The sequence below is a fragment of the Callionymus lyra genome, chromosome 13 (assembly GCF_982586985.1).
Source record: "Callionymus lyra chromosome 13, fCalLyr1.hap1.1, whole genome shotgun sequence".
Taxonomy (NCBI): Eukaryota; Metazoa; Chordata; class Actinopteri; order Syngnathiformes; family Callionymidae; genus Callionymus; species Callionymus lyra.
Window position 1 is genome coordinate 16202736 of NC_141830.1, and position 24521 is coordinate 16227256.

General features: G+C 39.8%; 1 protein-coding gene across 1 annotated transcript in view; it reads right to left on the reverse strand.

Moving 5' to 3' along the window:
• LOC148067540 (uncharacterized) overlaps positions 1-21824 on the reverse strand; it is a 49652-nt gene extending 27828 nt beyond the window's left edge. Inside the window, exons 1-9 of the mRNA XM_087806315.1 lie at positions 21765-21824; positions 21578-21635; positions 19672-20019; positions 17744-18010; positions 13947-14234; positions 13722-13826; positions 12466-12527; positions 10686-12353; positions 8068-10440 (exon numbers count right to left, since the gene is read on the reverse strand). Of these exons, the coding sequence (XP_087662441.1) occupies positions 10411-10440; positions 10686-12353; positions 12466-12527; positions 13722-13826; positions 13947-14234; positions 17744-18010; positions 19672-20019; positions 21578-21617 (2808 nt within the window). The 5' untranslated portion in view covers positions 21618-21635; positions 21765-21824 and the 3' untranslated portion in view covers positions 8068-10410. The remainder of the gene's footprint in view (positions 1-8067; positions 10441-10685; positions 12354-12465; positions 12528-13721; positions 13827-13946; positions 14235-17743; positions 18011-19671; positions 20020-21577; positions 21636-21764) is intronic.
• Between the last annotated feature and the right edge of the window lie 2697 nt (positions 21825-24521).

Genomic DNA, 24521 nt, shown 5'->3' on the forward strand with positions numbered 1-24521 from the left:
CTGGGAGGACCTTAAAATCCTCGGTACAGTGACGCTCCCCATCCAACCTTTGAGGATCTGCAGAGAAGAATGGGAAAAATAGCCCAAATCTAAGTGTGCCTAGCGTTTGGCATCATTCCCAAACAGGCTTAATAGACTTCAGACTTTAGAATGTAGTGGCTGCTAAAGGTGCCTCACCTAAGTACTCAATAAAGAGAGGGAATACTTATGTACATGTGTTTTTCTAGTGTCGTATTTCTATAAAGATTTTCAAAATATTGGAACAAAACTTTTTCCAAAATATCATTCTGTCGTATTGTGTAGATTGATTAGAAAAAATAAATTCAAATGAGTCCATACCAAAAGAAAATGCGGTAAAAGTAAAGAATACTTTCCATATTGACTGTATATACAGATGTTTGTGGGAGGTGTGTGAGTGCAGTGGCGCTTGAGTAATTCAATTCCTCCGTCCGATACACAAACCTAAAGTGTGTGTCACTAAATTCATTCCGTTATTATGCGACAGAGAGGTTTATCCATCCATTCTTTCCTTTGAGTTGTACAGTAGAGAAATGAATCCAGGTCTTTTGGAAACAACTGAGTCAAATACCTTCACAGTGGAAGGGACAATGCAGCGGGGTATCTGGCAAACGCGGCAAATAACAGCTGTGCAGATAATTGCGGCAAATTCACAAACTCATTGTTGAGCAGTAAATCTTCTCCCCCTCCACGGTGAGCGTGTCGCTGGGTATCCTGCTGGCTTTGTATCCCCCTGGATTTCATAAACACCTACAGATTCCATTAATCTCCTTTCACTGAGAAAGTAGGCCAGCAGCATAAATGAAGTCAAAGAGTGACTGAAATCAATCCAGCCAGTGTCGTGCAAAAAAAAAAGACGAGCTAATAGCAGAGTCCGCCGGGGTATTAAAAGCTTCGCTGACAGCTCTGGTGATCAAAGTGCATGTGGATCTTCGGCACAGACATGTACCACCAAAAGCGTGCACGTTTAATGAGGCACCCAGCGCCCGGGGCGGCATCCAACCTCACGCTGACTTATTGAACTGATAAATATGTTTGTGATTCCCTCCCAAGATGCCGACATCTTGACGAGGGAGCAGTTTGTCATGAACCTGCACGTGAAAAACATCTCCCATCCCGTCACCCGGGGCTGATATTCAGACGCACCAGTGACATTTAGAAGGGATTAGTTTGTCAAAAGGTCATGTTGAGGTGCTGTATCACCCTTCCTCAGGATACAGAGCTATATCTCCATGTTGTGCATGAAAAGATTTGGTATTTTATCGAGCTTACAGGATATCAAATGAGATTTGTGATGCATTAAATATTTGATGTCATTCCACCCAAGAGTCTTTCAAAGAGTTGACCATTTTCTCACACACGTGCACCTTTTCTAACTTAATAAATTAATCTTTGGATTATATTTTTAAATACTTCAATTATAAATATACAATTTTGACAAACAGAAAATATTCAAAGAAAAGGAAAAATGAAAAGAATTTAAAAAAGTAAAAAATAAAGAATATTGCAATGACTATAACATGAAACATACGTCGTGGAAAGACTGTCCCTGTTCTTGAAAAATGGTCACATAGTAATAATTTGAGACAAAGGAGTGATATTATCCAAAATCTCTCACAGATGACAAAGCACTTCTGGAGATTTGAACCTCCGGCTTTGATGTTAAGGTTGTCTTCAAAGCTCCATCGCCATCAAAGACTTCAGAAAGTACGACAATTGTCAGTAATTATCATTTGTCATGAATGCTGGACGGTGAGCGAGGACCTGATGAAACGATGAATTGTGTGAAACACAGCAGAACCCAGACCAATACTAGGATAAATTCCGGGTGGCCCTGAGTCGCCTGGAGGACCTCCAGGTCTACCACCTCCTGCAGCCCATCCACCAGAAGGACAAGGCTCACTTCACCAGGATGGTGAACATCGGGGTGCACAACCTCATGACCTTCGGTGATGAAGAACAACGAAGGTGCAACTGAACCATTTGAAAAGCACTTTGTGCCACATCTGAAAAGACAATCTTTGTTGACGGGATCAGTTCCGAAACATCTGTCTCGTCGGGCACTTCCTGGTCTGACTTTTCACACCAACGTACTGTATCCTGGCTACATGTGACGTCGACGCTGATTGGCTGAAGCTTGTTTGAATAAAAACGATGAACTGGTAACTGTACAATGCAATGAAACCCATCAAGCCATTAAATAACCAAATCAGTAGCTTTTCAATGGATAATGGAGAAATGTATTGATTACTCACAAAGTTGGAAAAAATGGTATTGGACACATTTTTGGTACAAAATGGCCGCCAATCAATTTGGTCAAGAATCCTTTACTCATAAAAATAAATACTTTCAAAAATACATTTCCAATGTGTGAAATCATCATGTAGTGACCTATCAGAAAGTGCCCAAACCAAAATAGTACATATTCATATACATAGGACGTATTAAATGACTTGCTAGGCCGGATATGGGACAGTTTTGCACGAACGAATCCTGAGGATATTTTTTTAGACCCAATTGCATTATTTGCCACCTACAATTAGAAAACTTGTATTTATTTTTATTAATTTACACCGTTTCTTTTTAAGATTTAAGCATTTAAAAAAGATGTTTCTTGAGATAAGAAATATCATTTATTTGGTACACTTATAGTACAATTATAAACACACTGGAAACAGTCAGTGGAAATAGAAACACTCGGTGAGACAATCTTAGACCATAATGTAAAAATTAAACAAACAACGGATTACAAAAATATATATATATTTGATTAGCATCAAATCATTCCGTTCCTAACCACCTCTGAAAACATGGATCCTAGAGAATCACCAGGCTGTTTGTCAGATGAATCTTCCCAGAGACAAGTTTAATTCCCCTCGGATGAGTCGTGTGTCTGCGTTAAGCTTCGTGTGACTCTTGAAATAATCTGTTAGCGTCAAAAGAAAATGAGGGAGTCGACAGATAGTGAACCCAAGAATCACTAAATGAAGTGTCTCTTTGCATCTGCCTCGCTGTTCTTGCTCCACATAATTACCACGACACAGAGTTATTGATTTTCATGCCGATGCTGGTATTCTCCAGCAACACAAAGCTCGGGGTTTGTTCTCTGGTTGGATGTCGTTCCAACACTACTTGACGACGTTTTATTTATGGTCCTCACATATATCCTGCATCACGATGTGTCAGGAATCTGTTCCTGCACAAACAGCACCAACACCTCTCCTTCACAAGTTCTACACCAGTCGTGGCAAAAAGCCGATCATTTATTTTCTGGTCGCCTGGAGACCGAAAAGACTCAATGGGCAGTTGCAATGATAATGGACCTCGGAGAGCACCATGTTATGTAGTTAAACCAGCAACCGCTTTTATGGAAAGGGAAAAAGGTGATACGTACAACCGTCTTTTTCTTCCATCCATCCATGATAAATATATCCTACCTGGAAAATTGAAACGTGGACTGAAAGCAGAGAAGTGGGGCTGATAGAAATCTAGCAGCATTGCTGCAGTAAAACTGAGTAGATTCACCAGAGTGGCACAAGTTATACAAGGGTCAATAAAAAAAAACACCAGAACGATTGATATGGTTTGAAGCATTTTAGTTTAGTAAGAAGACTATTTGGAGGTGGGGGGTGACTTAGGTCAGTCTGTCAAACTGAGCCTGAGAAACCTGGGTGTTGTATTTGACAAAGACATGTCTCTAGTACAACACTACAAAATACTGATTCCATCAACTGAGGAAAATCTCTAAACTCAGGAAAATTATGTCAAATAATGCCGACGCAAAGTGTATACGGCAGCAAATATGTAAACAGTTGAATTTATTCTAATTTGTTTCTAACATTTAGTACAGTTTAAATATCTTTTTGAGTAATGTTGAATCAATTCCAGATATTTAGAAGAAAAAAAAAAGGAATGTTAAAATATAAGGTACTACTTTTTCAGCCTTTGGCTTAAACAATGATGTGGCTAATCCTTCAATTTATATTTATATATACAGCCTCTAGGAGGAGCAAAAGTTATTAAGAAAAGATAATCGTTTGTGTTTGTTTTGAACAGTCAAGTTGTGTATGTTGCACAACCTTTTTTACGATGGAAAACACACATGATTAAGCCTTTGAGTTAAAGCCAATCCATCCGACTGTTGGAAAAGGAAATAGAGATGCTGCATGTAAGCATGACAACATCGAATACATGGTGAGACACTGGAGACGGCAGCGTAAAGAAGTGACTTAACGACAAACGTTTTCAGAAGAAATAAATTCAGATGAACTGAGCTCGACTACGAATATTTACTTCTTTTTTTTTTTACCAAGCTGGGTTACTGTCGTCTTAAAAGAACTATTAGTAACTGCATTTATTTATTCCAAATATCATGGACACCTATACATGTACATGTTTTTCTCTTTAGATGTATTTGCCTCATATAACCTTCAGGGAGTGCAACAACTTGAAAAACAGATGGTTGCAGTTGTGCAAGTCCATTCATAAGCTCAGGGATCATCGAGGACGAGGTCTGATCCAGAGGGGGCACATTGAGCACTGACCTTCACATAAAATCCATCACTTAGAGAAAAGTTTTCTCCGGTGTCACCAGAGCGTGAAGTAGAGCTCTTTCCCGCATTTGAAGTTGCATTTTATTTTTCAGGTTTAGCAATTGAGGATCAAAGAAAAACACGATGTTGTAAACAAAATATTTTCTCCTTCCAAATAGGACAGACAACCGAACAGTTCTTTGAGTTCTGCTTTGTGTGTCTGACAAAATCCTGTGTAGTAATTGCTGTGTTGAAAAGGAGAAGTCCACAAACATTCTTATAATGAATGTTTTTTCTTGTAGAGGAAGACCATCTGAGATAAACGGATAAAGATTTTGTTATAACTATATTCACAAAAAAAGAACAAGTGAACAGATGCATAAAAACTGTAGATATTCGACTCCGACATGCAAATAGATTCAACTTAAAGTGCAACTAATGTGTTGATTTAAGTGTGTCTTAAACAGATCTTAAACCTCTATTGTATCATCAGTATGTGTTTGTTTGTACAAAACTCTATTTTCATTTATATATTAACATTAGAAAATGTGATTAAGCTCCGCCCTCTGAAAACGCTTCCTTTTCTGGATATAAAATCTTGTTTACCATAACCACACCCACTCTGCTGTGATTGGTCAATCATTAGGGTTTGTCGACACGTGTCATCAATCCTGGAAGTCTCCACCTCCAAGGGACTCATTGTATAGACAAAGTGGCCATGATTACATCTGGCTGGAGGAGGAGTGAAGTCATTATTACGTCATAATGGACTTTGCTTTCGTAACCTTTTGTTCGCTGAGATTTCAGACAGAGGAAACCTTTAAAAATGAATAACTTTAAAACACAGTCATGATGAGAAACATACTCCATTTTTAAAATGTTTAAACATTGGATGAATCAGGAGAGTTTGACATTAGTAACCATTTAAGATTTATTTCTAAAATAATGATTTAATGATTTGGGAATAAGTTATTCAGTGCATCAATTCCACTTCTTCCTGAATGTCATATCCAAAAATGGGACATGATAACCAACCAATTAATGTGTGTGGCCCCAAACAATATACATTTTTTTTGCCAGTGAAGAAAAAAACTCACGTGTGTTTGAGACTTCTACCAAGATGAATTAGTTAGTAAGAGAAGACATGGCAAGAAATTTACATTTCTTGATTCCGAAGAAAGTGTTACAGTTTTTTCTCAAAATTAAATATATATTTTCAATATTCGATTAAAGCACACCTACGATTTAATTGCGTTTCCATTAATGGTGGTTTTCGGTAAGAACCGTTAATGTCCTGTGTCTCCTTTATGCTTTTGTGATACATTTCAATATCCAAATGTCAAAATAAGTCTAATGATTGGTGAATGAGGCTTCATGAAGCAGTATCCTGATTTTCCCAGCCCACTAGGTGGCACTCTCTGTGGTTTTGAACAGCTATTCTGTAGAGGTTTTTGTCTACTTGCAAAGGCAATGTTTGGTAATACATTTCTTTAAATTCCTGGAAAATTAAATGGGATCTTGCGTCCTGATTGGTCAGGGAAGATCAAGTCAGAAGTTCTATAAGGAACAGAATTGAGTACAGTAAACATTTCTTCAACTAAAAATCCTTGAAGCGATACAGAAGTCACTCTTTGAAACTGTCAAAAGGTTCAAATGTCAGACACAAAATAGCTTGTCCGTTGGTTTATTCATGAAGTGCTTCAATGAAGGTGAATTTGTTGGACGAGACAAATCTCACTGTCCTTTACATCCTTGAATTAACTCTTCAGTTGCAGGAATCAGCAACAATAGCATATCTTCTGTTTCCTTTTGTCATTCATGTCATCTTTTCCAAGCTGAACATCAAAGTTGGTTTGAAAGCGCCTCAAGATGTATAGTCATTTTATTCTGTTTTTATCAGATGTCTTCTGGTTTTGTTTCACTGGGACTGGTGATAAAAAAAAGAAGTGCGCTTTCATTTTATAACAATTCTTGTGAAGCCAAATTCACAAAAGTTTTTGAAGTCCTTGTGTTTGATATGTATCCCCGGGAGGCAGTGATTTACCTTTAAGTAGGCACAAACAAACCTGTGACAACAGCGTATCTCAGTGGGTGTATTTTTATTTATTCAAACACTTTGTAACTGCATGTATGTGTGTGTAGGGAAAGAATTACTTTGCCGACGGCTTTTATTTTAATTCCAGTAACCCGCCATGATAGTTGCACAGATGGCGAGGGCCCTGAAGAGGAAATAAATGGTTGAAAATGATCAATTGATATCCTCAAAAATCGCTACTGATGGCTCTCCCTGGTGGGGGTGATGTCCTGCGTGAATGTGAGAGTTTGAGGTTCCGATTAAAATTCGAAGACAATTCACTCTCCAGCTATTTACTATTACAGGGCTGTTGGGGGGATTCAGTGTCCTTGTTAAGGACATTTTTTTTTGGACCGTCTTTGAATTCATGCCGTCACATTTCTTTATAAGCTCCGTCTGTGTTAAAGTTCATACTTCTTTCTCTCCCTTTTATCCCTCTGAGACAAATATTCTCATGCCATTTTTTGAAATGGGGTCACTGCACTTTGCGAGGCCTGCAACACCTCTCGCAGAGTTTACAACGGCGCTCCTGGATCTCGCTCAAGGGCGAATTTAACGGCAACGGATGCACGGATCTCCGTGGAGTTTGCAGTTCATTTCACTGATGATACAGACTTCGGGGAGCTATCATGTCTGGCGCTTTTTATCTCTCCCTGGCACAGGAGAAAACACACGCCGGCCGCAGTCACCAAACCACACAAGCTGATGAACGGTTTCGCAGAAGAGCCATTTTTACACCAACAATTGGATGTAACTAACCAAGGTGGATTTCCAACATTCTTTAATTACGTTTTTCTTTTTTCTTTTTTGGAACAAATAACGAGTTCAATAAAATTCTAGCCAGTCTGCATGTTGTGGAATCATATTATATATATAGTATAATATAAGATTTGAAAACATTACACTCTTCAATATAAAGAAATAAATAATAAAAATACACAAGCTACACGTTTTATTTTAATTTTTTTAATCTATGAGGAAATATTTATTGTTATTGCTGTCCTTTTTTCTTTTTCCTTTTGTCTTTTGACGGTCCCTTGCTTTAGTTTGACTTGGGCCCCTGGGAATGATCAAGTTGTGAACATATCGCCACATCACACATGACACTGTGTCATGAAGCTTCATTAGCACATCACCATTAATTACACCGTAAAATGAATACTTCACTCCTCCGACATGGATCCTCAAACTCAATGAGAGGAGTCTTTAATGTAGGAATGTGTAATATGTGTTACATATCACGTAAGCCGCTAGCTGTAAAAAATAAAATAAAAATGTAAAAAAAGGATACATCCACAAGTCTTTAGAAAAGCCCTTGAGGGGATGGATAATCACAAACTTAAATTTACATCTTGTGTTATTGAGATTGAAGCTTTTCAGTGCAAGACATCCTCCTGGGAAGAATAAACACCTTGTCAGACAAAAACACGCATTCATTGTCACAAAAATGAAAAAAAAAAAAAAAGAATGCTCTTTGTACAAACACACCACACTTAAATTATGTTTGCCTTTAATTTATTCCTCCAGAGGGGAGCGTAAACAATAACAATTACTTGAGGCAGTCAGTAAATCACTGTAAATCAGTTCACTAAAACAACACCAGCAGATTTACATGCAAATTGAACTGAGGTAGTGGCTACATCAGCAATTGTGTTTTGTAATTGCTCAGCCCATAAACAAGAACTCCATGGCATTTAAAAAAAAAAGTATTTGTAAACCAGCAAACTTTTTTCTTTTTTTTTGTTCACAATTAAAGCCTTTGTAATAAACAGGGCTCTGAAGCTACAACCTTTTCCTAGTGGCAGCTACTCAAACCTACTCCATCTCCACTCATTACTGTGCTAGACGAGCGTGAAGTGTCTTCAATAGTGAGCAGCAGGACTGTTCATCAGAGGTGACGTACAAGTGGGAGTCGGGGCGAGAAAGAATGATGGAGCCGTGATCCAAACACACACTCTGCACCTCCACAACAAGCCAAAGGAACAGATTTATCTGAAGGGAGCGAGCGCCGCTGCTCGCCTGCATAATTAGCACTATAGACACATCGCGCCGGAATATGCTGCTACGGATGTGAGTCAGAGGCAAAACTAGAACGTGCTCTTCGGTGGAAATCCTGTCAACACGCATGAGGAGACGCCGCGCTGAGAGATGTCTGCGAGATTGTGAGTCTTATTTTGTGCAACATCAACATCTGACGGAGTCGAAGTAGCGTGAATAATTGTCGTTTCTTTTGCCAACACAAGAGCGCATTTAAAGAAGCTCTTCGTGCGGCTACTGGGACAACTTGAGGAAGGTCAAAGGTGAACGAATCCTCCTCAAGTGACTCATTGCGTCGCCAAGAATTGTGGGTCACGGCAGCATATTTGCAAGATGTTACTTCAGCACGCCAATGGCGAAAAAAGCGTGAGAGCTCTACCCGTGTCCGAGAACCCCTCCCCACTAAAAAACTGATGAGATGATGAAACTTCATGAAAAAGTTATATTTCTTTAGGCCTGTTAGTGACACCCTCGGTTTTAAAATGATGTGACGTGTCAATATAATAGCTTTAATATATTATAGAGAGTAACATCTAGTGGACTTTGAAAATAAGGACACCGCTTCATGAAGCCTCGTGAAAATTGCGATTCTGCCTTCTGAAGCAAGAGGTTGAGCAACAACGCACCTTTTTACACATGGTTATGATTATTTATTATGGTCGCATTAAATTACAATTAAAGCGTTTTATTAACAAGCATCCATTTCCACATTGGATCGCTGTCATGGTAATGCCATAATTATTTTCTAGCTCCAATTGGAATCGCCTTCATTGAAAAGTGCCTTGAGAGGCGACTGTAAACGGTGGCCATGGAATAAATAGATTTATTATTATTACTTACTTGGTAGATTTGAAAACATGTCTCTAATGTAGTTTAGATTCAAACTATTGTACGTAATTCCCCATAAGTGCTTCCATTACATTTTTTATATAATACAAATCTTTATTAGGCGACATACATAACTACAAAAAAGATTTGTTAGCATGCTTAAGTACACAAGAAGCTAATAGATTTAGCATGTCGCTAACTAGCATGCTACATTTAAGGTGCATCTTTAATAGTGCTGGTATTGGCATCTGTAGCTAACAAAGAGCAATGATTTGATAATGATAAATGTCGAAGACTACTTTACTTTTCTAAGGATAAAGTTGTCTTAAAAAAGCTTTTTCAAACTAGATGAAGAGTCATTAATAAACTCAGTGAGAAGAATCAAAAAAATGAGACAAAAAATACTGAATACATAATATTTTTAAAGTGCAATGTAAGAGCTCTAAAAAATGTTTACTCTTATCCTTGTTTAAAAGAACACGCAGTTCTTTAAATCAGTGAACCAATTAATTGACTCTTCTTCTTAAGTAATATTTAAGTAATGCTCTACAAATATTATATTATTATATTACTTACTTCTTCTTAAATTGAGGCACATTTGCTTTTTTTGGACTTGGATTAAAAAGTGTTTATTGACAGTAAAAAATGTAGGAATTATAGTTTTGGCAGGGCAAGTTTCAATGATTGATGTCCATTTTTGATCAAGAGATACTCACCAAAATGGAAGGAGGCTTTTGTGAATGTCTACATTATTTTCAGTTCGACTTTCCTCCAGGGAAAGACTTGAATTACCTTAAAAAAAAAACACTTAAAGTGCAGGTGGGGGGAGTTTTACAGTTGTCAGTTTTGCTCAAATCCGTCCGTCTGTCTGCGGAGAGGAAGCGGGACCGTCGTGGAAATATCTCCGGCTGACGCGTGTCTTCATCTCGGTCTCCCTCTGTGAGTCTGCTGCTGGTGAGACAACAAGCCTGTCATTGCCGACGCCTCGCACAGCAGCACGAGTTTTGACACACGCGGAGACGCTTAAACGCCGCCACTGTGTCACACACACTTAAAATGAAGTTCTGTGTCAATAGCGTTGAGAGGTCGTTTCAAGAGACGGAAGAAAAAAAAACACACAAAACCCCCTTCATGCTGACACTGTCAGGAAGGAAGTAACATTGAGTGACGGTAAGAATTTCATGATCCATTCTCACCTGTCGTTGGTGGGTGTGTCTGTGTGGCGCGGGCCCGGCTGGACCCGGTTGCCCGTTGGGATGATGATGATGATGATGATGAGCTGGTCGTGGTCTCTGCGCTACAGGTATGTTGACCGGCGGTCTCGGTGGCTGAGGGCCTCTGTTGGGGGATCTGTGCTTGGCCTGCTCTTTGGGCATCGACTGGAACTGTGCGAGCGGGATGACGGGAGGAGGGATCGGCGCCTGCTGTGGAACCGGGGCGGCCCGGGTCTGCGGCGGTCCTGGGTGAAGGAGAGCGGCCTGAGTCTGTTGCCGCCGATTCTGAAACGTCTGCGATATCTGCGCGTGGTTTCGGAGGGCGTCTTCGGTCAGGTTGCTGGGATGAGCGACGGGAGCCGCCGGCTGAGTGGCAAGACGTGGCGCCGTCTGGGCTGGACCCTGCCTCTGGGTCACGGCGACCCTCTGTTGCTCGGTAAAAGCAGCCTGTTGAAGGTGGTTAGGATCGGCTAAGGCTCTGGCGTCTGCGTTGAGCGGCAGGTTGGTGCGTGTCAAGGGTCTGAGCGAGTGATCAACAGCAGCCTGCTGGCTCATGAGAGGCAGCGCCGCAGGGTTATTGCTGTGAGCAGCCTCCTGCCTCGGGCCAGTCTGTCTCTCTGGCACCTCTCTGATGTCTGGTCCAGTCCGGTCTCTTTGTGGGCTGGTGTGTGCGCGACGCGCCGGCTCCAGTCGAGGGATCCTCAGAGTGTGCGATTCTCTGATATCGGCCGTCCGGCTCCTCGGCTGAGAGTGCTCTTCCGGTCTGAGTTCTGTTCTGCTTCTCCTCGGATTTGTCGGGCTCTGCGGCCGAGATCTGGTTCCGGTCTGTGGGACGGGAGCGTGCGTCGTATAATCTGTACCGTCCGACATCAACGCGGGCGAGTCCGCGGGATAAGCCGGAGTTCCCCGGAGGCGATCCCACGGCATCTGCCGGCGGGACGAGTCCACTTCCTCCCGTCTGCGCGGGTCAGATCTGCCACGAGAATCCGGGTTCTGCTGATACGTCTGTGTGTTCGCGTTCCGCTGCGCCACGGTGTTGTTATCGTTGTGGTGCGTATATCCGGTCGGGACAAGCATGTGATGACCCGCATCAACATTAGCATTCTGCCGAGCGTTGGACGGATTTGACGGCCCGATTTGCATTCTGGTGTTTGATTGTTGCGCGTCTGTCAGGGTTGGTCGTACTTCTGCTCCGTTATTAGCCCAACTGTTAAATGGAGGCGCGTTTTCCTGCTGCTGGTTGTTCCCGGGATACGAGTTGAGGTTGACGTGAATGGTTGGCATCTGTGCATTGTTGTTCCTCGGGGAGCTCTGAGGCAGACTGCTGAGGTTGACGTGGACCGCCGGGGGTAGACTGGCACCCTGGGAGCCACCGGCTTGGATGACAACATTGGGATTTTGCTGCTGCGTGTTTGAGAGAGTGTTCTGGGCGTCTGCTCGTGTAAACGCCGGGTTTTCAATTCCATTAGGCGAGTGTGTGTGGGTTGGATTATTGCGCCGGGGTGTGTCGGAGTCACGACTCACTCTGTTCAGTGGGACGGCTCGGTTCTCTTCAGGCGTTCTGTATAAACGGTCGGGGTTACGCGTGTAGAGGGGGGGATGAAGTCTCGGACCTGGGTCCCTCACGCCGTTAGTTTGTGGATTGGGAGGCTGAAGTGACAGCAGAAGAAAAATGGAGACATTTGAGACATTTTTAGGAAAAGCCTCCAACTCTGTAATAAAAAAATAAATCAATTGTGAATCAACAACTCCAATGACTTACTGGTGGCCTCGGATTCGCGTCGTTTTTCGGCACCAGCAGGCCATCCCGTCTCCTTTGCTGCTCTGTAATTGAGAATGTATAAAAATGATTGGTGAACAGGAGAGAATTGTCATGCATGTGACGAACACTTTTCACGAGGGAAAACATATTAACAGGCCATTAGTATGTGTTCATACTGGTGTGTGATTATAATTGTGATTTTTCTTTTTTAAACCTTCAGGGACGCACAATTAAGCTTCCCAAAGGAATTATAATGTTCAATTAATTGACAGATAAATGGACATTTGTGGGGGGGAGGGAAAGTATAACAAATGTAATGTTAATGCAAACCTGTGAGATTTAAAAAACACGTGATGCATGTGAATTAAAAAAACAACTTTAATGATTCAATTTACCTTTGCATAATAAAATCACCTGTTTTACTAGGGAACTAGTGAATACAGCTATTCCCACCTCAAATTAGCTCTGTGTTGAAGTTTTAGTGTCTGTTATTTAATGCATTCATTGTTATTATTTTTAACAGTAGAAACCTTAGATTACCCTATGCAACTTTTAAAAACAATAGGATAGATAATTAAAAGTAAACTATTACAATTATTGTAAGACAAACAAACATATAATTGAAAATCAATTAAATTATTCAATATATAATTATTTAATTGTTAATTAAAAACGCATAAACATTATCAAAACAATGAAAAATTAATAAGTAATAATTGTTTTGTCTTTTTAAAGAGGAAACTGTCATGAAGCAGTCAAATTATGCAAATAAATAGTAAAACGAAGCTCATTTAATTATAGAAACCGGGTTGAAATTGAATAAATTGTCAGAAAAGTTATTAAAAGCAAAGAAACTTTGCATTTCAAATCAGTGCGCCTCATACCAGTGCCTGATACTGCATTCAAAAATGATAGTTGGACAGACAACTCTCAAGGAATTTACACCTCTCTGGCTGCCCAAAGCAAACATCTTTTAGAATCTGGTACATGACCCGTGTTGAGGAGGAACCATGAGGTGCATCTGCTGTGAGAGTCCAACATTTTTTTTTGCTATTACCGCTTTACATGTGTTTCCTGCCTGCGTACTTTAAAGAAAAGTAAGCAAGGTTTGCGACCGAGATATGCGCATGCATTGTAATCTAAAATGATGATTACCCTGAAAATAATCCCAACCCTTAGCCAACATTAGGGAAGTAGAACATTTGTGAAAGTTGAATTTTAGGTGTATTGTCACTTTAAGTAACTGAGACACTTACCCATGATTTTTCTGACAAGGAAAATAATCAGCAGGATGATGATTACGAGCAACAAAAAACAGCCAATCACGATTCCCGCCACTTCGCCCCCACTGAGGCATACGTCTGAAATAGAAATAGAAATCAGGATTTAGTTCTTTTCGGAGCGACCTCTTTCTGTCAGTGACAGATCCAACTAGGATGACCATCGATCACAGGAGAGGTCGACATCCATCAGAACCTCACCCACGATAGCCAGATTCGTCCCTTGCTCCGAGGCGTTGCCGGTGACGCCGTTTCTCGCCGCGCACACGTAGCGCCCGCTCTCGTCCGTGGACAGCGTCTGCAGGCTGAGCACCCCGTTGTCCGGTTGGCCGGTGGCGACCGATTGCCCACCGAGTGTCCAGGAGAAGAGGGCAGGGGGCAGGGAGTCCGATGTGCAGGTGATGCGAACTGTCTGGCCCACCAGAACGTCGCCGCCACCTATGCAGTCTTTGGGAGTGTCCTTGGTCAGCACGGGGGTGTCGGGACCATCTGGCGTTCGGATCAGCAGAGGACAATCACTATCAACATCGACTTCATTCCTTCTCCAAACACATCAACATAACGTCTCATTTATTAATGAGTGTTTTCGCAGGTTATTCCAATGAAATCAACACATTCCCTGCCGAGGACCAGCATGTGTTCAAAAGTAATTATATCATCTGCCAATACTGAGCAGGACAGTATTCATCAGTCTACGGAGGGAGCTGCTACTGTCTCTATAACCATAAATAATGGATTCATAACGCACACATCTATGAACATCAAATGACAAGCAATTAAAACCGAAAGTAACGCGGGAAGATAAAGTTGGTCACAAAGTTTTTATCGTCAGCAAACATTATATATATGCTGCATTTGTTGAGGTTTACTACATTAAGCAAAGTGAGGAGTCCTGATATAGAATTATGAAAAAGGAAATCAAAATAAAAGGAAGATTCCAGTACTGCAAATGGATTCAAGGCCATTTGAGCCTCAAATGATTTATCCTTGTTTTATCTTAGGCCCAAAATGAGAATAATAAGTTACACAAATCGTACTCTTTGACCATGAGGCACATTTTGTTTTTCTCCGTTAAAGACACTCTCCCATCTGCTTTTCCAAATTAATTGAGAGTCATCACCTCATGAAAAATAGGACGTTGGAAGGCGTGGTATCCAAGATCATGTCATGCACATTTTTTTGGTGACCATTGATTTTTAAAGGCCATCATAAAAAAAATCATGCCATATTGAGATAGGCCCTGACACCTGAGTAAGACATCAGATGTCAAATAAAAACTGTACTTTCTGGACTGGAGTTGCTACTTTGTTTTACACATTTTGTACTTTACTGCTTACACAATGGTGTGATGGATCTACGGATCTTTAGTAGCCATGGGTTGATGAAGCTTCATGAAGCAGTGTCACAGATCTTTCCTGTATAATCTATTGTTTTCAAAAGTTATTCCATAAAAACATGGGCTATAAAACTCACACAACAAATGTTTAGTCAGACAGGTAGCAGAGAAAATTGGCAGAGGAAGGAGATACTTTCCGAAACAGTGAGGCGCGGTAATGGTTAGTAAGTTACCAAGCGCCGTTAACAAAAAAAGTTTAAAAAAAGTTTGATTTGCAACTCTGAATTAGTGTATCAGGCACACACCAGTAGAACAAAACATCAACCGATCTATTGAGAGACATGGGAGACGTTATTACTTTATAAAGTTCTCCTCCCTCTGAAATCTCGGCGAACGAGGGGTTACGAGAGCAGACTCCATTATGAAGTAATAATGGCTTCGCTCTTCCTCCAGCCAGTTGTAATCACGCCCCGCTCTGTTTATACAACGAGTACCTTGGGGGTAGCAACTTTTGAGATTGATGACACGTGGTACACAAATCTCGATGCTAGACCAATGAAAAATGAAGCATTTGAAGTGGGCGGGGCTTAAGCACATTTAAATACTTAAAGTAAATACTTACACAAGTAAATACTTCAATTAAATGAGAGTTTTGTACAAACAGAAACATACTGATGAGTACAATAGAGGTCCAAGATCTATTTAAGATACGATCTAGCTGTTTTATTGACATTTTACATGTCACCATTTTGTGTACAATCTTAATATCTCATGTTTCAACACCTGTTGCTTAGAGACAGGTTGATGCGACTTAAGGTATATACAGTCCTGCATAAACCCCGGGAACAAATGGTATGAATTGTAAACACAAGATCAAAGCAGAAAAACTCTGATATAGGGAATACATACCATTGAATTTACCAGGCATTGTGGGAAAAGCGATGAGTCACGGTGAAAAAAGGCAATATGGCAATACTGGGGTTATGACCCATGAATGGTTTATAGACAGTCGCATCACAGGAATCTGCCCGTCAGGAGTTTCAAATTGAAAATCAAATGACACAGATAATCAGTGTTTACACCTTTAAATATTGAAGACTCATCCTCTGTGGGCCGTTATTGAGCGAAGAAACTGCACCGCTACTGTAACGAAATGCTAATTTCATATTGATTTGTTTCTTGCTCGAGGTAAAACAGCAGAGGTGATGATGTACACATTAAACCCAGTCAAGTATGTCGGTGTACAGTGCGGGGAGGCCGGCTCGGGTGGACCGCTCGGTGAAATATGAAAAGAGGGAAAAATTAATTAAATGATAAATAAAGAAGGAGTGAAGCCAATTCTTCAGGCACCACCACACTGGTGGACGTAATGAGGAGATAAGTTACCGCGACCAGACTATTTAATGTAAATATGAACCTTTAAAGTGTACCTTTATTTCCATTTCATGCCGCATTAAATCGTAAAAGTGAAGCACTGTTTTGCTGATAGACTAAAGTTTACAAAACACAAATTAGATCTTGAAGTGTTCCAGACATTGCTTTACTTTGTTGGTTATAATCGGTGTGAATAATTCAATTGGCCATTTTTCTTTTTCTTGTTGAGGAGGCCAGATATCGATTAGACAAATACTTCACCATTAGGGTGTTGTTAACAAATGAACACTGAAATACGTGTCGTGCAAGTGGATAAATCATAAGACTAGGGCTTGATTTAGATCAAGAAATATACATTTGAATTATTTTTACAGACGATACAATTTTGGCGGCGTTTTAGAATTTTGAAATGATTCACTTTTATATCTTATTACCGCTGCTTCTCACTAAATATAAATCAACCTTCCTGTAGTTCATTTGACATTGATCTTGGAGGTACACGCTAACTTCACTGATGGTCTAGTGGTCTCGGTGACTTCCTTATCATCGGAAAGAAACTTAAGTTTGGTTGTATTTTTCATACTATTTTTGCACCACCACAGTGTGAGTATTATATTCAGAGACCAACCTCCAGATAAATAAACTCTAAAATAAATAAATAAAATTGCAAGAGCTTGTGTTTCACTAATTTTCTCTGGTCTACAGGTTTATTTTTGGGACTAAACTTGTTTTTCAAATTTGAAGAGTCACAGGCTGAAGTTACTTCAGAGATACTTCAAATCAAAAACCTTTTAGAGATTGTATGTAAATATTTCCCCATCTTTTTTTCAGGTTAAACAGCTCATCTCAGGAGCCAAACCACATTATTTGCCCCATGTAGAATACATAAATTAAAAAAAAAAAATCCATTAAAGCTGCGGCTGCAAATGTCCAGCGGTCCCTTGTTTATCGCGAGGGGTTACATGCTGAAAATCCCCCACAATGCCCCCCTCGTAATGCTTTGCCGCCCAGCCAACCAATCACAGATGTCGACAAATAAACTGTCATTAAATGGAGCAGTGTGTAGAAAGACACTTTGAGTGAAATGGGTGTGGTGATGAGTGCCTCCCACTAAATGATCAGTTTGTAAATGTGAACAAAGGCAACAAGCTAACCGTAAAATATGCAGTACTGTGTGCAAAGAAAATGCTGAACTGGGAAAAAAGAACTGCGTTATGGCGAGGGATCCTTTGTGAAGTTTAGAAAAAAGTTACAATCTAGATTATCAGATCTCAGTATTCTCACTCACAGTAGACGGTGAGGCTCTCGGTGGCCGTGCGGGCGCTGACAGCGTTGCTGACGGTGCATGTGTAGTCGCCGGCGTCGCCTCTCCGAGCCGAATTGATGACCAGCGATCCCGCCGTGATGATGATCCTGGAGTCGGAGGTAATGGCTTGACCCCCTTTACCCCACTGCACCGTGAGCTCCGTGCCCGACGTCCACGTGCATCTCAAGGAGATGTTCCGCTCCTCCACCGCCACCGTGGGAACAGACAGGCTGACGCCGGCCACGGCATCTGGTGGGGAAGGAGTAGAAAGGGAGCTTGACGAGATGTTTAATGGCACCATCAGGAACATCTGCACGTTTGATGTCTTGAAAAACAGAACGAGGGCCAGTTTTACGTTTCTTTTGAGGATAATTTGTCGTAATCAAAGCAAGTGAGAGGAGAAGAGGACGCGCAGATGGCGGATAAGAGGGCAGACGGTGTGATGCCTCGCGACAGAACATTAAGTAACTTGAAAGAAGAGGCGACAGAAAGTTGGACTAACCTGTGACTCAACAGAAGTTCGGGGATTTTTCACCGACTCTAGCCGGCAGAATTCAGGTCAATGTCGTGAGTAATGTTTGACATGCTCTTGCAGCAGGGCGCAATGACACGCCAATAATTCCGACACCATTAGCGGTAACGGATATAAAGGACCTCCAGAGAGGGCTGATCAAACCCACTCAGCTGCCGCTCCATTTCGGGGCGGTATGTAAATGAACGCGAGTATTAGACGAACTGTATGTAAATGTATCGCTACATTTAGGCCACTACAATATAAAACATCCACCAGATCGGAATATCAAATAAGGTTTAATTATGCATGAAGCTCTGAACCACAGCAGTTACCGCTCCTTTCCTACAATTTTATCCATTTTACTTCCCCCACCATGGGTCACTAATTTTACATCTCCCAGACTAATTCTCACACTCCCCAACTGATTCCCTCTTTTATTTTATTAGATCCTCCTCCGGAGGCCCAGAAACGTCCGTCTGAAACAGACCAGCCGTTAAGTTACCAGAAAAACTGTTGATGCTTAGTTAACTTCGACAAAAAGTTACATTTTGAACCACTATTATTAATATTATTATTTCTGTATTTAGTTATGCATGTAGAGCCTTTCCCCCCCCCCCAAGTTTAATATGAGGACCTGACCCAAATCATCCTTTTATCTTGTTTTGTAAATAAATATACACTATTCGAACATTAGGGGGAGCCATAAGCACACTCTCATATCCTACAAATTGGATCTTTAAGAAGAAAAACCTATAGGCCCGAGCGAGGACCCCTGGTATACGAGACATGTCCCTTTAAAAACTCAGGTAAATATTTGTAAAGCTATTTTAAAAAAACATTTTATGATTGTAATGTAACGTTTACCTTTAAGTAGAAACAAATATATGCATCTTTACTTAACCACTTTGTTTAATTTGTTGGTTTGTTACTGCTACTATTAAAACTTTATATGTCGTTTTTTCATCACAACTTTAACTTTAAAAGTCAAAATTTTCTCACTAAGATGTTTCATTCATTTCACTGGTAAATTATTTTCATTTCAGTAGTACAAAGAATAATTCTAACCTCCTTCTTATTATTTCTCTTATTATTACTAGATTTCTTTACTTGAATTGATTCTTCGCACTGACGGATATTTTAAAACCTTCCATCACAGGAATCCAATATTTTTATTTCATCTTGAAGGCTTTTCTCAGCTTTTAAATACTATCATTAATTTTATATGTATTAACTCTTACTCATTATAATGTCACATTCCCCTGAATTACAGGTAATCTTACATTAAATATTAATTTAAATAGTTATTAAGTCTTCGTAATAATGTTTTTTATACATAATACATTACTTTTCAACTACTCAAACGACTTTCTCAAAACTCTTTTAACCAGCTTCTTACCAAAAACACTGAGTTGTATGGATCTGGTGTTGGGGAGTAAACCTGTGGTGGCGATGGGTGTCACCTCCACGGAGTATTCGCCAGCATCTCTGAGCTGGGAGCCTCCAATTTTGAGTTGAGTGGATGAGATGGTCACCCTGCCCTCGAACTGAGGCACCGGGTTCACCTCGGACGTTCCACCGCTCCACAGACCCAGAGTCACTTCCTTGTAGAGCCATTCCATCTTGAAGACGTTGGTTGTCGTCAGCACCGTGAAGACCACCTCCGTGCCGGTCTGAACCAGCAACGGGTCCGTCAGGAACTGGATCTGGACCTGGTCTTGGGCGAGTACATCAGCCGACAGGAGGGCTGTTGGGGTCAGAGAAAATATGAAGTCGGTTTCTTTTCTTTTCGAGTTGGATCTTCAACTGCTTCTTCATCTTAATGTTGACTGAAGAACTTGTAATGTTGCCCTAGCTGGCTGGGACTCATTGATGTGTGAGTTATTAACATTTCTTTAATATTTCCTCCTTTATAATCATTGCTTCACGAGTTAATGTGTTTTATACATATTCGTTTTAACTAAAATTGGTCTTTAAATTATAATAACATAAATGTTTTTCTTTAATGGACATGTAATAAAAAAGTTCCATTGTTAACTCATTTATTTATTTATTATTTCAATTATGGACTGTAACTGTTAATGTTTCAGCTCCTGAAAGCATCTGTCAAACTTTAAATGGGGTCAAATGAAAAAGCTGAGATCATCATTTTTCTCTCTTAACTGAATAGAAAGACCTTTCGGCGACATTAATAAATAATGCTTTTTAATCCCAATTTTGCTTTTCAGAACGAAAAGCATCAAATGGATGTTTAATTATGTCAAAATGTTCCCAATCATTGTTTTAATTATCAGCGTTCATGCATGAACAGAGAGAGCCACAGTTGAAGAACAAATTGAAATGTGATTTATATTCCCGTTGTCTCATTGTTTGTTGCATCCGGCAGCAGCACAAATAAAAAACATTTTTGGTGGCTTGAACATTCGGATTTTTTTTATATGTCAACACTTACTTATTATTATTTACGTTTTTGTTGCAATCTTTATCGAATTTCTCTGTTGTTAAAATCCTAGTCAAAGTTAATATTTAAGTAAGCAAGTAAGTAATTTTTATTTGTATAGCGCTTTTCCAGACCAGGGTCACAAAGCGCTTGAACAATCAAAACAATATTCAATGAAGTATATACTTTAAAGATCAAGATAAAACTGATAACACAACAGGAGTTCCAGAAAATCAAGGAAAAGCCTGAACAAATAAAAACGTCTTAAGATGTTTCTTAAAGTGCGAGGAACCATCAGTAGTTTCTGATCCACAGACCTCAGAGCCCGAGCTGGGGTGTAAGGCTGGATCAGATCAGTGATCTAAGGAGGAGCCTGACCATGAATAGATCTGAAAGTAAGAACCAGAATTTTAAAGTTGATCCTGAAAGAAACTGGAAGCCAGTGAAGAGTTTTAATAGAAAATATGTGATAATAGTTATTGGAGTTACAAAACTAATTTTGAATGTTTTGGTTTATCTGTTAGAAAAGCAAATGCAACTCGTTTATAAATACATAATTCTTGTTCTCTTTCAAACAAAAGATCGAAACTAAATAGAAGCCGATCCCAGTGGCATGAAACAACAACCTCTAACTCATCTTGGTGCACTATTCAAAGGATGAAGAGGAGGAGGAGGCCGTGAAGGCACCACGTCACTCAAAAAGAATGCGGGCGCTCGGGTGCAGGAACGTGACAGAAATACCGCGCGGCTCCGGTCTGACCCGTTCAACGTCTCTCCGCGGATCCGCTCCCGAGACTCGCCGAGCCGTTTGAACGTTCAACAGAAGAAGTAAAGAAGAAACGGTGTCAAAGAGGATCGTCTTTACCTGCCAGGAGGAGAGTGATGAGGGCCACAGGTGGGCTCATGTCGTCAGTCAGGACGCCCTGCAGGTGATGCGACACAAACACGGAATGTTTAATGAAAATAAAATAATAAAACTTCACTCTTTTGGTCTTTGTGGATTTGAACAGAAGGTTAAAAGTGTCTCTGAGAAAAGTAAGTCAAAGACTTACCGAAATAGTTTCCTCTTGTGCGCATGTTTTGTCCCGGAATAATGTGATCGTATCGGTTTGTTTGCTTTAAAGTGATGGAGCGACTTCCTGTTTACAGTCTACCTGACGTCGACGCACCTTTTTTCTTAAAGGGGCCGCAGCAATAAAACCACAATCAAAATAAAAAATCACCAAAATTAAATTCATTGTTAAAACATCACAAAAAAAAACATGTTTATATATTAAATTTCACAGGATAATCCCACATATTAAATGTAAATGGTAAATGGCTCTTACTTATATAGCGCTTTCTATGCTTATTCAGCACACAACTTTGCGCTTGATGGAGTCTACTGACTCCTTCAAGAAACATCTTAAGACGTTTTTATTTGTTCAGGCTTTTCCTTGATTTTCTGGAACTCCTGTTGTGTTATCAGTTTCATCTTGATCTTTAAAATATATACTTTATTGAGTATTGTTTTGATTTTTTAAGCGCTTTGTGACCCTGGTCTGGAAAAGTCCTATACAAATAAAAATTACTTACTTACTTACTTACAAAGCGCTTTACACTATGTTACAAATTCACCCATTCACACACTGATGGGAGTAGGCTGCGACGCAGCGCGCCAGCTCAACCATCAGGAGCGATCAGGGTAAAGTGTCTCGCTCTGGGACACAACGCCACAATCTCGTCCGGAACTGGGATCGAACCTGCAACCTCTCAGGCCACGAGTCAACCACTCTACCATCTGAGCTATGATAAAAATAATATGGTTGATCATCTCATTATCAACTAATGGCTCTATTTCATTCTTTTGTTCATTCATTGACAACCGCTTTATCAAGGGGTCGCGGGGAGCCTATCCCAGAGTCATTAGGGGCGAGAGGCAGGGGACACCCTGGACAGGACGCCAGTCTGTCACAGGACACACACAAAGACAGACAACCGTTCACACACACACTCTCATACCTATGGACTATTTCCCAAAGTTCTCAATTAACCTCTGGATGTTTTTGGACTGTGGGAGGAAACAGGAGTGCCCGGAGTAAACCCCCGCAACACAGGGAGAACATACTAACTCCACACAGAAAGGTTGCCACGGACTGGAATCGAACCAACAACCTTCTTGCTGTGAGGCGACCGCGCTTACCTATCTATTTAAGTATCTCTTAATTATTTCTATTAAATCTTGGACTCTATTGTACTCATCAGTATGTGTCTGTTTGTACAAAAACTCTCGTTTAATTGAAATACTTTCTTAAGAATATCTGCTTAAGCCCCGCCCACTGGACACACTTCCTGAAGATTAAATCTCGTTTACCATAACCATTGAGGTTTGTCATCGCTGGACGTCAATTCAGAAAGTCTTCACTTCCAAGGGACTCTTTGTACGAACAAAGCGTGCATGATTACAGTGCGATTGAGAAGTAAAGCCCATGATTACAACATAATGGACTCTTCTCTCGTAACCTCTTGTTCGTCAAAATGTCACACGTGGGGGAGCACTTTATCAAGTAGTAACGTCCAAACATCATCCAAAATAAAGGTCAAGATCAAACATGAAATAATCCGCCAAACAAGAATGTCCTTAGTCAGATCTCCTAAACACACAGTTTATCTCTAGATTTTATCATTTTATTTGGATTAACTGAAACTAGCATTGTTAATTGAAATAAAATACAATAGAAGTAGCAGACCACGCATGGCTCTGTCTTTGAGACACACAAATGGTACATTATAATCATAGGATTATAACAGTTTTAATTGATCGCTTTAATTAACACTTACGTTGTGTTTTATTGCACAATTTGCATGTGTTACTCCTCACAACTTACACCATAAACTAGGGAGAAACTGATTTTATATCGGTATAAATATATATATATATATATATATATATATATATAATAATAATCCCAGTGCATATATATATATATATATATATATATATATATATATATATATATATATATATATATATATGCATATATACACTGGGATTATCACAACATTTTTATTCATCATGACTAAATATTTCACTTGGAACGTAAGATCAATACAATTATTCTACTTCTGTTTAATCATCTTGTTATTCAATGAATATTGACGTCAGCTATACAACCATCGTATCATTGACGCATTAGTGACACCCACTGGCTGATGTCAGCTAAATTTACCCTGTTGGTCTCATTTTTGTCTTTTCAAATTCAAATGAAAATACATTTCAATTGCGATTGAATTATAAATATAAAGGGCGCCACACATGTGAAAATATCCATAACTTAATTGTACACTATTTAATCTGATTCAAATATACTCAATTTGAATTATAAGAATGTTTTACATTTTCTTTTACATTGATTCTTCAGATTTAATTTTGTTTAGGTATATTTAAATGAAAATGTGTGTTATGTTGAACTACAAATGGCAGATGAATAGTACACATCTTATATAAATGCATTTCTATATCAATTTCAATTTTCGAAGTTAGAAAAAATCAGTGTAAAATGCAAGAAAAATATATTTCCGAATAATGCTGAATCAGCAGGAGCCCTGGGCGAAACTATTTGTGTCTCATTTTCACTATTTTACTTTTTCTTTTCTTTTTTTTGTTTCATTATTGCAGTCATCTAGTCAAAGCAAGTTTCAAGGCTCATATTACTTTCGGTCTCTTTTTTTTTTTCAAAATAAAACACCAATAAAAATGTAATTATCAATACAAAATAATTTATATCAATTAAGTTTTTCAGTAACAAATGCCTGGAGTTTAGAGGGTT